Source organism: Protomyctophum bolini, assembly GCF_963924005.1.
Source record: "Protomyctophum bolini genome assembly, chromosome: 7".
Lineage (NCBI taxonomy): Eukaryota > Metazoa > Chordata > Actinopteri > Myctophiformes > Myctophidae > Protomyctophum > Protomyctophum bolini.
In genome coordinates this window covers 33,455,702-33,470,654 of record NC_137868.1, presented here as the reverse complement: position 1 = coordinate 33,470,654, position 14,953 = coordinate 33,455,702, and the positions used below count along the sequence as shown (strand labels likewise).

At 43.0% G+C, this 14,953-nt stretch overlaps 1 protein-coding gene across 2 annotated transcripts in view; it reads left to right on the top strand.

Annotated features, from left to right (window-relative positions):
• vps13b (vacuolar protein sorting 13 homolog B) overlaps positions 1-14,953 on the top strand; it is a 445,793-nt gene that overhangs the window by 418,707 nt on the left and 12,133 nt on the right. For both annotated transcript variants that reach the window (XM_080768430.1, XM_080768431.1), the window contains exons 56-64: positions 428-555; positions 1,125-1,321; positions 4,633-4,754; positions 5,655-6,135; positions 6,469-6,642; positions 7,030-7,258; positions 12,665-12,841; positions 13,320-13,490; positions 14,501-14,677. In XM_080768430.1, the coding sequence (XP_080624556.1) occupies positions 428-555; positions 1,125-1,321; positions 4,633-4,754; positions 5,655-6,135; positions 6,469-6,642; positions 7,030-7,258; positions 12,665-12,841; positions 13,320-13,490; positions 14,501-14,677 (1,856 nt within the window). The remainder of the gene's footprint in view (positions 1-427; positions 556-1,124; positions 1,322-4,632; positions 4,755-5,654; positions 6,136-6,468; positions 6,643-7,029; positions 7,259-12,664; positions 12,842-13,319; positions 13,491-14,500; positions 14,678-14,953) is intronic.

Genomic DNA, 14,953 nt, shown 5'->3' with positions numbered 1-14,953 from the left:
ATTAAGCCCATGACTACAGAAGTGATTTTGAAAGCATGTCTTTCTTCACAGATCCATCTGCATGTTGTGTTCTTGGATTGATGATGTTTTCCTTTTGGTTTGTGTGTGTGTGTGTGTGTGTGTGTGTGTGTGTGTGTGTGTGTGTGTGTGTGTGTGCGTGTGCGTGTGCATGTGCGCGTGTGTGCATGCAAAATGTAAAATGGTTAGGGTTATGTTTAGACTTAAGTCGTGCCAGCAGGTTAAGAAATGTATTTAGCGTTTAAAAGGGCTCTGCTCATGGCCACACTCCAGGAGCAGGGAAACAGACATGACGGTCATAACTAATTAATGATGTTATGTGTGTGAGACATGTGACAGGAAGGGGTGTGGTGTGTGTGCTGGTTTATAGTTGTTTGGTTGACATGTTTATGGTGTTTGTTTGTTCCAGAGCCATGGTGCTGACGTACCAGGAGCACCTCGGGGTGACATACATCACTCTGAACGAGGACGTCTGCCCCCGAATGCTCATCCACAACAAGTGTCCTATCCCACTGCTGCTGAAGGAGAATGTCAAAGGTAGGGACACACTACAAACATGCATAAACCTTCACCGATGCCACATTTCTGGGCCTTAGACCACCACGAATACCAATAATGTTTGACTGATATTTCGTCAAAAAGTCCAAACTTAAATTTGATAAAAGTTTGGAAACATTTTACAACAACAATATAAAAGTAAGCACACATAACTTAAAACATCATAAATTAAAAATGAACATGAATTATTGGTTAATTATATTTTAACCACTGAAGGCCTCTTCTACAACGCTTCAAAAGCTTGCAGAGCTTATTTTTGAACATTTTTTAAATCATAAAAAATCACTCCCCATCTCTCTCCCCCTTTCCTGTCTATCTACTGTTCCCTATCAATAAAGGCATAAAAAGCCCCCCCCCAGGACACGTCGGCTGCATAACTGCCAATATCTTGGCAGTTATGTTCGATTTCGATTTGATCTAAATGTGAAATCATGGCCGATATATATCGACCCGACTAATATTGGTCTGCCCTATACTTTGAAGAACTAAGACACTAGCGTCCTCCCTCGTCCACTAACATGATGATACTTCCTCCCTTCTGCGGTCAGAAGCCTCGAGGTCTGAGGTATACTGCCGTCCGCTGCCTGCCAGCTGCTCCCTGCACCATGAGCTCTACCACCACTTCTCCAGCTTCCCAGACTGCAGACAGAGAGAGTCTCTGCCCACCCTGCTGCTGAAGACCACCTCAGACCACCACTGCTCTGACTGGACCGACCCCATAGACATCAACTCCCCTGGCACACAGGTAGACGTCACATACCGCCCACATGTATAGTACATATCTTTTACGTAAAGACCTTTTTTCCTGTTAATGTCCTACCAAACCAACCAATTGTTGTCGACTACAACCTGTAGAACATACTGTAAGACAGCATATTTGACTGTTCCTGAAGTGTTTTGGTAACGTGCAAACCCATGACCTGGGAGATGCGATACGCTGCCTCGTAGTGATGACCGGGCCGGCCCGTTGCCCGCAGGTCCCCTTCTCTCCCTCTCCATATTCTGTCTCTCTCTCTGTCTCTCCCGTTTCCACTCCTCCTGAAATCATCTAGCTTGTGTTCAATGTGTTGCTTTGATCAAGTATGCACAGCTGCCTCTAATGATATCCTGATATCCCTGCTGCACGTCAACTTTATTTGAATGTCCCATGCAATGTTGTTTTAGGACAGAAGACTCACTGTATTTATCTACTTCATCGTTTAATGTTCTCTCATGTATTGTAAACAAGTGGCTTTAGTTTTCGGCTGTTGGAGAAGCCATGAAATGTAACCTATATTTATTTGGTTATTTCATTGTTTTGAACATACGGTAGTTAAACTCGAAAGACTAAAGGATGCGGCGATGCGCTGGATCAAAAATCGTAGATCATTTCATTAATAATCAGCATATTCGTAATGTCTTAGGCTATACTGTTGACTGTAGCACAATACAATATATATACAATATGACTTGGAAACAGATGGCATGAACTTGGATTTTAGACCTGTGATGCTTCCTTAAGGACCCATAGCGTGAGTATGCCTAACAACAATCAGAACATTATGAACGAAATGCTGCACAGATACATTGTTGGGAAAATGGCCCAGTCCCCCCTTCCCTCTCTCTCTCTCTTTTTGCGGGTCACGGGACGGGCGAGTCAATAGATAGGTGTGACATACAGGGTGATCGTCGTAGGATAAGAGAAAGGTGCAGCCACATTGTTTGCACCAAATGTATTATTCTTTGTAAACAACATTTTCTTTTAGTACAGCAAAGAATTCTACTCATGTATAATGCTTTGCTGTTCCACCATTTGCCTTGTCTTTTTTTTTAATCAAATGTTGCACTGGTTGAGCACAAATCCTAGATCAGGGGAAACAAGTAATGTATATGTCTGGTACCATGAGACAGATAAATACAGTACACACCATCCAAGCACACAGCTACTACACTACAGTATAATGTCACTGTCAGGTATAAAACTTGTATGTCCAAAACTGCTAAATGGTAAAAGATCATCTGTGTTATTGTATCAAGTCTCTCAAGCCAGAGAACCATAATCTCTGAATGCTACATAGAGTCTCTGCCTCCTGAAAGCAGAGGACGGATCGTCATCTCAGTTTAGGCATTTTAAAATTGTGTGAACCAACAGCCTGGCTTGAGAGACTACAATGGATACAATGTATTATTTAGTCACTTCATAATAATGTAATCATTTTCATTGGTTAAATAATATCTATAGAATGACTTATTTAACCACATTCAACCTGGTGTCCCTATTTTGGCATCATGCCATTACAGTGGAAATGTGTCAAAATATATCAATAATCTAGAAGGTTGTGTCACAAATGTATGCAGTACAAGCAGCAAAATGTGCAAAGTTTTTTGACCACTGGTTACCACTGTTCACATTTGTTTGGTACTTGCTTCATTCATTTGATTATGGAAACCCATGGATACCTCACTGTTATGCACGGTGAAGTAATACATTTTGCATCAAGATGTGCCTGCATCTCATCCTTTGGAGCACTGACTGACATTGAAGGAACAGTACGGTAATAGACAATTCTATCATCAGTGCGTCAGCCAGGTCTAACTGCGGCAACAACCCCCTCACTAGCTCCATATAAGACCGGAGCTCCTTTAATACATGAGAAACAAATCTAAGATCTTTATTTAATACACTTAGCTTACGCAGCAGTTCCTGAAAAAAAACATAAAAAGACGAGGTTTGGATATAATCACCATGCCCCCACAGCAGCAAAGCATTAAAGAGGTTTCTGTGGCCAGCAGAGGACCATGTTGTGAGTTGCTGTGTTGTGTATGTCACCAATAGCTAATCAATATGGCATGCATGGGGTGGAGTAGTGTCTCTCTGTGGTTGTGTGAACGCCACAGAGGTTAGACAGCTAAGGACCGTGTCTATGCTTGTGCACGTGCATGTGAAATTGTGAATGTGAGTTTTGGCTTCGATGAATACAAGTTATTTTGGCTAATAAAGTGTGCATGCGTGTGTGCGCCGTGCGTGAGTGCGTGTCAAGGTTTACTGCCAGCTTCCTAAGTATTTAATTTAATATTAGATGTGGGGTTTGACTGGCATAGTTTGTGTGCACGCGTGTGTGTATCACTCCAATCCCTGTGTGTGTGTGTGTGTGTGTGTGTGTGTGTGTGTGTGTGTGTGTGTGTGTGTCTCTCACTGTGTGTGCAGGGTCTGGGGGTTAGCGAGGTGGCGAGGAGTGTGGTGTGTTAATACTGCTGTTGTGTCTAGCCGTCACTAGGTTCAGGTTGAGGCTGAGGTCGTCTGCTGTCTCTGGTTTCTGTGAGGTCACAGTGTGACCCGTGTAGCAGGGGTGAAAGGTCACTGGGGCCAGGTTGTTGTGACTGCTCAGCTTAGTGCTCAGCAGAGATCTTCTTCCTGCACTGATCACTGTGAACCTAGAGTCACACATGTGTACTCGTATAACATGAACCCATGTCGCACGCACGCACGCGCACACACACACACACACACACACACACACACACACACACACACACACACACACACACACACACACACACACACACACACACACAGTTTTTAGAGCATACCCTTTGTCATAATGAGGACATATGCCACCCAAATTAAAATCAATTCTGTATTCTTATGTCAAAAGTTGAAGGAGCATTCAGTGATTTGGAAAAAACAACGGCCCGGCCCGGTAACAAGATGTGCACATGCACACACTCTACAGTGGGGGCAAGTGCAACAGGCCACTTGATCATGATTGGAGGAACGCCCTTCTCATCCTGATTGGATGTGGCTTTCTCACCCACCACCAAAACCGAAACTAGGGTTTTTTTTACCCCAAGGGCTCACTGGGGACAGGGAGAAACTCCTTATATGGTCAGCACACTCTTTAGTAGGGAGGATTATTTTAAAAAAAAGTGATATTTGAATTAAGTGAAATCACTATACCTTTAAGGTTGCAGAAGTTATCTTAATTGAATTTTCTTCCATTCCATGTCAGGAGGAGTTCCTGCCAGGTTTTCTTATCTCTCTAACATCAGAATCTGTCTGTTCCATTCCCATGTCAGGTGGTGTTCCTGCCAGGGTTTGGTTGTCTCTACATAGACTTGGTGTATGACAAAGGGGCCGTGGTTTTGTCCCTGGCACCAGAGGGCAGCGAGGACTCTGTACTACTCAGTCAAGTCAACAGGTACGGATGAAGTGTTCTCTTCAATTTACCATTTTTCTTTGTGATTTGAATTTAAATAGCGTTGTGTAATTTAACTTCCAAGCGTGTGATCTGTCCAGCCTTGAATAAATCTATTTCATCATCATTTGTGTCACATTACATTTTTTTGTGACATTTCATCTGAAATAATCACATACATCTAACATTTTCTAAAATAGCAAGAATAGCAGATCTACAAGCTCACAATGCGTCCCATCGAGACAAAGACTAAACTTTTTTAAATAGGGCAAGTGGTTAAAGGAAAGTGGTTGGTAGGAAAGTACTGTAGATATCTTAAGTCCATATGTGACAACGTTATGACACTTTTTACATACAGGATACTCTGTGTGTTTGATTAGTTCTATTTCCAAAATAAACATGAAGAGAGGTTTCAAAATGACCTGCTCATGACCTTCTGTGGAAGGTAGTTACTGCTTTGCAGCCCTGACCTGCATGCTTTCTTTTTCACCACAGGAGGGCAACACAACCTCTGTCTGTTATGAATGCTGAATTCATGGTGTCGGATCAACAATTCATACCATTACTTTTATATTCCATTACATCACAGCCATCTTCACTGTCAAAACAGCAAATCACAGTAATCAAATTACAGATGATGACACCCTCATACAGTTTGATAATCCCTATTGATAGGAAATGCATGTAGAATTATAAGCATATTATAATCGTTCTGTTGTTTCTCTGAAATTAAATAAATTAATGTATCTTTCCTCCAATAGAAGCCAATTTAATTAGCAAATTAGTGTTATATTTTAAGAAACCCTTCTAGTTTGGGGAAAATAAATATATCCAAATAATGAGTCTTACATTTAAACTGACAATTGCACATCTTAATCTTAACACATGTGGTTTCTTTTCAAGGTCCTCCAGTCAGAATCTGGCCTTCAGGGTTCTCCTCAGTGAGGCCAGTGTGGCGCTGAGTGATGATATCACCAGTCCCTCTGGTTCTGTGGAGCTGCTAAGGCTCACTCTATCTAAAGTGCTCCTCAGCTTGGCTCCCGTCGCGCCTGCATGGCTGCCCCCGGAGCTTAGAAACCACCCTGATGCGACCACCACCACCACCGCCATCACCACTACTACCTTCTCTGGTCTGATGTCTGAAGCCTGTCTGATTGAGCTCCACTGTGCCAGTCTCCAAGTGGACAACCAGCTGTATAACCGTGCCAGCTTCCACTTCCCGGTCCTGCTGTGCCAGGAGAGGGGTGTTGCAGAGACCGGGGATCCATGGACCAGCGAAGCCAACCCCTGCACTGTTTCCCCAGAAGCCCTGGAGGAATTCAAACGCTCCTGCTTCCTCCAGCTGAGCCTCACTCTGGCTGAAGACCTACGCACAATGGAGCAGGTTGGTCTGGTAGATTAGACTGCTAATTTACTGATTAGTTCAATTTTTGCAATAAGCCACCGGACACAAACACAATTAAAAGTTGCTCGAATGTGATTACTGCCAGTACACAAACACAATTAAAAGTTGCTCGAATGTGATTACTGCCAGTAGAAGGCACACAATATTGGGTGTTTAACTCTGAAAGTGTACAAACGTAAACAAATGGTCTACTTGGGTACATTTGTACAATATCAGAGTTAAATGAACATCCAGGATTTCTACTATGATATTTTACCTACAAGGCCTTCAGCGTATTCAACCTGCAACACTTCTCTGTTCTGTTCCTTCTAGGTCACCTTGCAGCTGCAACCTGCCAGGCTCTACGTGGAGGACACCTTTGTCTACTACATCAAGACCCTGTTCCACACCTACATCCCCGACACCGCCCTGTCATCCAGCCGTGCACGAGGCCGCCGGGGCAGCAGAAAGCCTGGGAATGGATGTGCTCCAGTCCTCCCTGAACAGGTGTTGTACTTGTAATAGAAGGGTTCAATTTAGGTACCACCCTACATTTTCTGTGATCTGGGGTTTTCTCTGTGTGTTCTGAAGCCTTTTGAGCTGCAATGAAAACAGGCAAACAGGCCTCAACAGTGACATCTGCTGGCAACTCCTTATGTCATATATTGAATTTGTGGTCTCTTACATCACAGTCCACAGTAAAATCAGAGCACTTGTTTGAGCCAGAAAACCCCAGAACACAGAAAATCTACTGAATGTTAAATGTTTTGGATACAATTGAGCAAAGAAAACCTAAACAAATATTAAGAAAAATTACAAAAATCACAATCCCTTTAACTGCTAGGCTGGTCGACGACATTGTATTGTATTCTCACATGCTGTGGTTGTCATTAGGTGGTTCAGTCGCTACAGGCGCTGGTCCATCCGGTGCAGCTACAGAGTCTGGCCATTCAGCCAGTAAACCTGCTGGTCAGCATCCATGCCTCCCTGAAGCTGTACATCGCCTCAGACCACACGCCTCTGTCCTTCTCCCTGTTTGAGAGAGGGCCTGTCTTCACCACACCCAGGCAGCTGGTCCACGCTCTGGCCATGCATTACGCTGCTGGAGCCCTCTTCAGAGCTGGTGAGTAGTAGAGGGCTCCTCTGTCTCTACCTCTCTGCCTCTCTCCTTCACTTCACCTGATGATGACACCAGCATACATGTGCTGTATGCATTAACAGTAACACTAGACAATGATAATGTTGCATGGGCTCGTTTTAATATTCACACCAGAAGCAGTCGGGTACATAAATTGTAGCTGATGATTTACAACCGAATGTGTGGACACAACGGTTTATGCAAAAAGCGACCATTAGGAAGACGCACTGACAGTATGTGAGCTGAGGCGAGACACTGCCTTTCCTGTGGACACAGGATATCATCTCATCGTCTCACTCCATCACAGACTGAGACAACTGTTACACCAAGTTTCTGTAGAACACGGATGTCAAACTGGTGTTCCGCGGGCCAAATGCGGCCCGTGAAGGGCCCCAATCCGGCAGGATGGTTTTGAGCAGAGCTGTATGACAGCTGTCCTCGCTTTTTCCTGCTGCTTATTTTTTTTATTCAGCCTCACTCCCAGTGTGTAATGATATTTGCACAGATGTGAGTGTGCATATGTGACCTTACAGGTCCATTTGGTTCCATGAGGATTACACACACACACACACACACACACACACACACACACACACACACACACACACACACACACACACACACACACACACACACACACACACACACACAGTCACACACACACACACACACACACACACACACACACACACACACACACACAGCGAGATGCCAGCGTTGTTAGATACGCATTTTACTTAGCCTAACTGGCCTGCGATTTAAAATGAGTTCCACACCCCTGCTCTGGACCCAGCAATTCACCACATTCCTGATGAAATAGTACAGTCAGTAAGTGCAGGTGGACAGCCAACACATTTCAAGTCAAGAAGCAGATACTGGGCTGATATTTCTTAAAAATGAAGTACTGTAACATCTGAATTACTGGAAGCTGAAAAAAGCTGCAGAACCAGATGGTGTCAATACAGTAGTTGTTTGATTCAACGGTTTTGTCTGGCTCTCTGTGAGCAATAAAGAAACCTTGAACCTTGAACCAATAGGAAATACACTTTGCCAGTGTTTGTATGTTGTGAGACAACAACCACAATTTATTATTGCAATAAATACAACTATAGAAAAGTTATTATTTTTTAATTTACTTTATCAGTACTTGTGTGCACTCATTTCCCAATACAGAGGCAAACTATACTCTTATCCAAGTTCAACCTGGATTCTTTATGTTTGGCATGCCATAATAGGCAAACAAATTAAATATTCCTTTTCTTTATTTTAAAATATTTCCACATTTCAACCTAATATGGTGGGGGGCAGGCCATACATTAAAGGAAAACAAGGGGGAATCGTGTCATGGCTACACAATTGAAGATAAAACAAAAGAGCTGGAGAGATGGGGAGACCAGATAAATGAAAAACGCTCTAAGCAACGCTTTCAAAATATAGAGTTTTTAAGTGGTTAAACTGTTTATTCTCCAACTTCCATCGTTACCGACTCGGTGCTCTACAGCCGGGCACCGGTCTAGTTTTTTTAAATGAATGTGATGAGCATAATGAGAAAAGAATGAGCATAATATGTTATAGAAGCTATTTTGCACAGATATTAATATACCGTAGGTGTGCCTTGAGATTTTGACTGCGTTTGAAAACCTGTGCATTATGCTATGAATGGACCAGTACACCTGGATCAGAGTGTGCAGACCCCATCATATCCCATACAGCACTGGCTCGCAACTGGCCCACCAGTGGTACGACTGGGCACTTATGGGTCTGTAACTCTATAGCCTCACGGACCCAGGTGTGATGTTTTCAAAAGAAAAAAAAAGCCACAACCCAAGGACTGTCTAAAGAGGACGAGACGCGAAGACCGTACTGGCGACGCCATGGTGCTCCATGGAAGGAAAGAAACATGCGCAGTTGAGACCAAGGAAGCTGAACGCGGAAGTGTTGGCTACATATAGCCCATTGTGCATGTTTCTTTCCTTCCATGGAGCAACATGGAGCAACATGGCGTCGCCCCTACGGTCTTCGCGTCTCGTCCTCTGTAGACAGTCCTTGCCACAACCCAGGAAATGTGGCATAGGAGTGGGAGTGAACATTGAATTTCCATAACCAATTTTTTTTAATTGGTTCTTGCTGTTGTGATTTCAAACATCACTATACCCCTCAGCTCATAATGGGGTTTTTTTCTCCATTTGGAACAGTTTCTGAAAGCTGCTTGGAAGCAATTTCTGTTGTGCTTTGAAGGCCAACAAAACTTTTAGAGTATTTTATTTAATAATGAGTTTATTATTTGGTTCATGATAATAAGATCTACTTATTATTCGTATGGCTCTCTTTTGTAATGTAAAATAGGGTTTGTATTTGTAGTAAACAATATAGAAAATAGAGTAGTCCTTCTGACTACGGATATATTTGGTTTTATATAATATTGTAATAGTTTTGGACATTTTAGTTTTTACTTTATTTATGTGATTTCCAGCATAGTTTATCGTCTATTATTACACCTAAAACGCTTACTCTTTCTATTTCCATACCATTTTAAGTGTAGCTTGGTGGTTAAATTCCCTAGTGCCAAATATTATGAATTGTGCTATTTACATTCAATGATAACTTGACAAATCTCAATTCCCACCATGCAAAGTGCCATGGTTCCAATAATCTAGAACGTAACCAGGTCTAGAACCAAAGTTCTTTTGGTGGAAAAAGGGCTGCCTGAGAGTACAAATGGACCGCTATGTTGTTTTTTTCTTTTTTTTCTTTCTTTCTTTCTTTTCATTCACTTCCAGTTTTGCAGTGTAGACTGGGGTGGCAGTATAGTTTAGTTCAATGATTACCAACTTGTTTAATATTAAGGACCCCCAGTTTGATTTGCATTAAGCCACAGACACCAATTTGAGACCGGTTGATTGCATTTGCCTATTCAGAGTTACAGCCCCATAAGGGTCCACCTGGACCCTTGGTGGTCCCCGGACGCCACATTCAGAACCAGTATGTCCTGCATTATCATTCTATATGTTCTTATGGTCCATTACATTCCACACATGGTATGATTTAACCAAGTCATTTCCACCTCAGAAATCACTGTTCATGGCTGGTTGCTTCCTTACTGCTGTCTCTCATTAGAGCCCTTGTTTCTGCTCATATTTCAACATGTCACTTCACCGTGGGCTCCTCTACCTGAGCCATCACACAGTTTAGGTCTATGGGAAAGCATTGCATTCTGGGACTGATTAACTTTAGGATGCACGGCACCACATGGGCATACATATGCCCTCAATGACATAGTGCAAATGGACACATACACAAACACATAGAAGTGCATGCACATTTACAGCATACACACACACACACACACACACACACACACACACACACACACACACACACACACACACACACACACACACACACACATACACATACACATGCGCGAGCGGATGTGTGTCGCCATGACTCAGCCTGTAAACATCAGCTCCTGTCAGGGGTTTATGCTCTACCAAAACCACAACTGGAAGACCATGTAAAGCAGAAAAGAACACTGGGCCCCACTGGAACTGATTTCCTACCATTAGAGCCCATCACTCATACAGAAATTGACAGGGAATAAGAGCGGAGCGGTCTGGCGGCTTGAGAAATGGCTATTTGATTTTGTGATGCAATTGTCAGCGCATAAATATCAATGAGCCGTACCATCTGAAGTGGTCCGCATGGCTGAATGAGAGAGGTGAGATAGTAGAATGCAATAAATCTCGTTAGGACATTTTGGATGATTTCATTCAGGAATGTGTGTGTGTGTGTGTGTGGGGGTATACGAATGCATCCGTTGGTGTTTCTGCGGGCCATCGCGTGGAGAAAGCTCTTACAGAGAGTTAACATGGTCATAAAGCAGTTTAACTTTGACGTCCCCACAGTAAAGTCTCGTAACAGTCTTAAAGTTTGACTGTGTACTTTGTTTATTAGAATGGGAGAGTGTGTCCTGCTTTTGGCAGGAAAAGTAGTTGAGGTACACGTACTCTAGAATCTTATGTGTGGATTACACCTCCTGGGAGGCATTTCTTAAGAACAGGTGCGTTTTAGACACATTTCTCTTATGTTATGAAAGATGAATGTGACAGTAATCGTGTATATGTCTGTGTGAGTGTACTGTGTCTGTATGTATGTTTGCACACATGCTCTGTGTATGTAGTGTACAGTATATTCAGTTTAAGACATTATACTATATACTTTACTACAAAATATACTCCATTGTCTGCATTGGATCAAAACAGTATAAACTCATTATCAGTTGTGGTACCGTATGTTGCCATGGATATCATTAGATGATCTTGCTGCCCATCGTCAGGTCTTTAATGTGCTTCATATTATTGCCACAGACAATATGGCATCTAAATTGGGTATAATAAATATCCAATGATGAATTGCTGAGGGACTGCATAAATAATTTCATAACATGGTCATGTGCTTTAATGGGACTCCTCAGTGGCAACTTCTTCCAGTCCTTCCTCCTTTGATCCACATCTTAAAGGACCACTTCACCACTTGTCAACCTATCTTCATATAATAGGTCCTCACTACTAATCATGAAAAAATGGCGCAATTTATTTCTACTCAGTCTGTGTCTCATAGGAGGGCTGTGGACAGTTCAGAAACCCGTCCACCAGTGACATCATCGATGGGGAATACAAGCTAATAGAAACTGCAGGCTTTCTAGTCCTGAAAAGTAGCAATGCGAAAATGGAAGCCACGAAAAATCTGCCTAATGATGATGTCACTGGAGGACGGTTTCTAAACTGCCCACAGCCCTCCTATGAGACACAGACTGAGTAGAAATAAATTGACCTATTATATGAAGATAGGTTGAAAAGTGGTGAAGTGGTCCTTTAAGAAATCCGCAATTCTGCATAATCGTGCACAAATTAAGCTGTCAATTTTGTAATTACCTATAGAACTATCAAGTCATACTAATATAAGCACATGCTAATATTAGTTGTTTACTCTATCTTTACATCAGCAGTAGCCAGTAGGTCTCTGAGGTCCTCGGACCAAAGATTTTTGACACGTTGTGAGCTTGTAGATCAGCTATTTTTGGTGAATGTTCCACCCAGAATATAGGGATGCTGGGGTTCAAGTAGTTAAACAAAGTTAAATACGGTAAAGTTATTTACTGTCCTAATCTCTCAAGTTCACCTTGTGACTTGTGAAAGATTTACATATTTACATAGTGTAATATGACGTAAATGTTAGATGCTATAAAGTAACAATTTAATTCAAGGGTGCCGTGGATTAAATGTTATTTACAGGGGTGACCTGGTTTGAGAACCACTGCAGTAGATAATAATACAACATAATAGTACAAGCATGATTATCTTACCGTCTTGTGTGTCTCCTTTGTCTCAGGCTGGGTGGTTGGATCTCTGGAGATACTAGGCAGTCCCGCCAGCCTCGTACGGAGCATTGGAAACGGGGTGTCTGACTTCTTCCGCCTGCCCTATGAGGGTCTGACCCGCGGGCCTGGGGCCTTCGTCAGCGGTGTGTCCAGAGGAACCACCTCCTTTGTCAAACACATCTCCAAAGGTAACGCTGTCATCCAAAGCAGTGGTTCCCAAATTTTTATTTGATGTCTCCCCGGGAACCCAAACTAGTGAAAATAGCAGATCTACAAGCTCACAACGCGTCGCTTCGCGCCACGTTGTGAGCTTCAAGATTTGTTTTCTAATTTAGGGAATTTCTTTGTTTTTTCTTTGATTTCTTCATGACTTATTACCGAAACAATCATTCCATTTGTTTTTAATTCATGATTTTCTTTTGCTTTTCCTTCCTTTTTTATGTTTTGAAATAATAATAATTTTATAAACTAAATGTAGGAAACTAAAAATAAAGGGACCCATAAAGATGTTTCCGTGACCCACATATTTGTCCCGACCCACTGTTTGAGAAGCAGTGGTCTAAACTCTAAATCTTTCAAAGTGCACATTTGTTATTTGTTAGTATCCAATATGTCATGTTGAACGCTGAACGTTCAAATGGAGACGCTGGCTTGTCTCCTCTCCAGGCACTCTGACGTCAATCACCAACCTGGCGACCAGTCTGGCACGGAACATGGACCGCCTGTCCCTGGACGAGGAGCACTACACCAGGCAGGAGGAGTGGAGACGACAGCTACCCGAGAGCCTGGGAGACGGCCTGAGACAAGGCCTCTCACGGCTCGGCATCAGCCTGTTAGGTATGCACGCACACACATCAATGCATAGTTTTGCTCACACGGAAGCACACATGAATACATATTTTTGCTCGTGTGCGTGCACACACCTCAACACATAATGAGCGAACATGTGCACAGTGCACACACACACACACATACACATACGCACGCGAGCGAGCGCTGTCTATCGCTGTGTACGAGAGTACACCATGAGACAGCATAGTATTAGACAGCACAGCAGGGCCCCAATAAACACCCAGAGGTCAGTAACACTCAAGTCTGTCTCGACAGTCCAAAAGTAGTGTTATTCAAACCAAACAGCTGCTCTGGGTTATAGAGGATTAGAATTCCTGAGATTTACCGAATATTAGGTGCCCCATCTGCGTAGTGTATAAAATGACTGATACATTTTTGGTTTAACAATATAAACCATGTCTGAATTTCCTGGTGGGTTTCCTTTGTCTTTTTTTTCTGTCCACATAGTACAATATGGTGGTGTTTGGGGATTTTGGCATTCCTGCTTTATTTTTTACAGAGACACTGAACAGAGATACAGGAAAGAAAGACTATGGCCTTACGTATTTATGTGGTGTGCACTCTGTATTTGTTCGAGGGAGGGGGGGGGGTCATAGCATGACAATGTATTTGTGTGTGTGTGTGTGTGTGTGTGTGTGTGTGTGTGTGTGTGTGTGTGTGTGTGTGTGTGTGTGTGTGTGTGTGTGTGTGTGTGTGTGTGTGTGTGTGTGTGTGTGTGTGTGTGTGTGTGTGTGTGTGTGTGTGTGTGTGTGTGTGTGTGTGTGCGTGCGTGCGTGTGCGTGAAGGGGGGAGAGAGAGAGACCTGTTATAGTAAATTATGTAGCACAATATGACCTTTGGATCAAAAAGGTGAAGCAGATTCTACCAATATGTTTCAAAACACATTTTAGAAAGTCAGTCAAGTCAGTCAACATTTATTTTTTGATTTGAGTAAAAGTACTATACAACATTTACCTCTGAGAGTAACAGTAACAATACTGTGTTGTTGTTTCTAGGGGCCATTGCAGGCATCGTGGACCAACCCATGCAGAACTTCCAGAGGACGTGGGACACGCAGAGCTCCGCTGGCAGCACGGCCAAGGGAGTGATCTCTGGGGTGGGGAAGGGCATCGTGGGGGTGTTCACCAAGCCTATCGGCGGAGCGGCCGAGCTGGTGTCTCAGACCGGCTACGGTGAGTTCCTGGTAGTCCAAGGGTGCTCTGTGGGGAAGGAAACTCAAACTGTGGTACTTTACATTTTAAATTATCAGTGATTTTCATCACACTATTGACTCGTGCCAAATTCAAGGAAAAGAGGGCGCTGTTTTTCCTTCATTTTTTGACGATGCAGATTGCCTAGAGTCTAGAGATTCTCGTTAAGTATCACTAAGGGTACCATAGGGTGAGAATCACTGCCCTAGACACTAACGGAACGCTGTACTAGTCGTTAAGTATCACTAAGGGTACCAT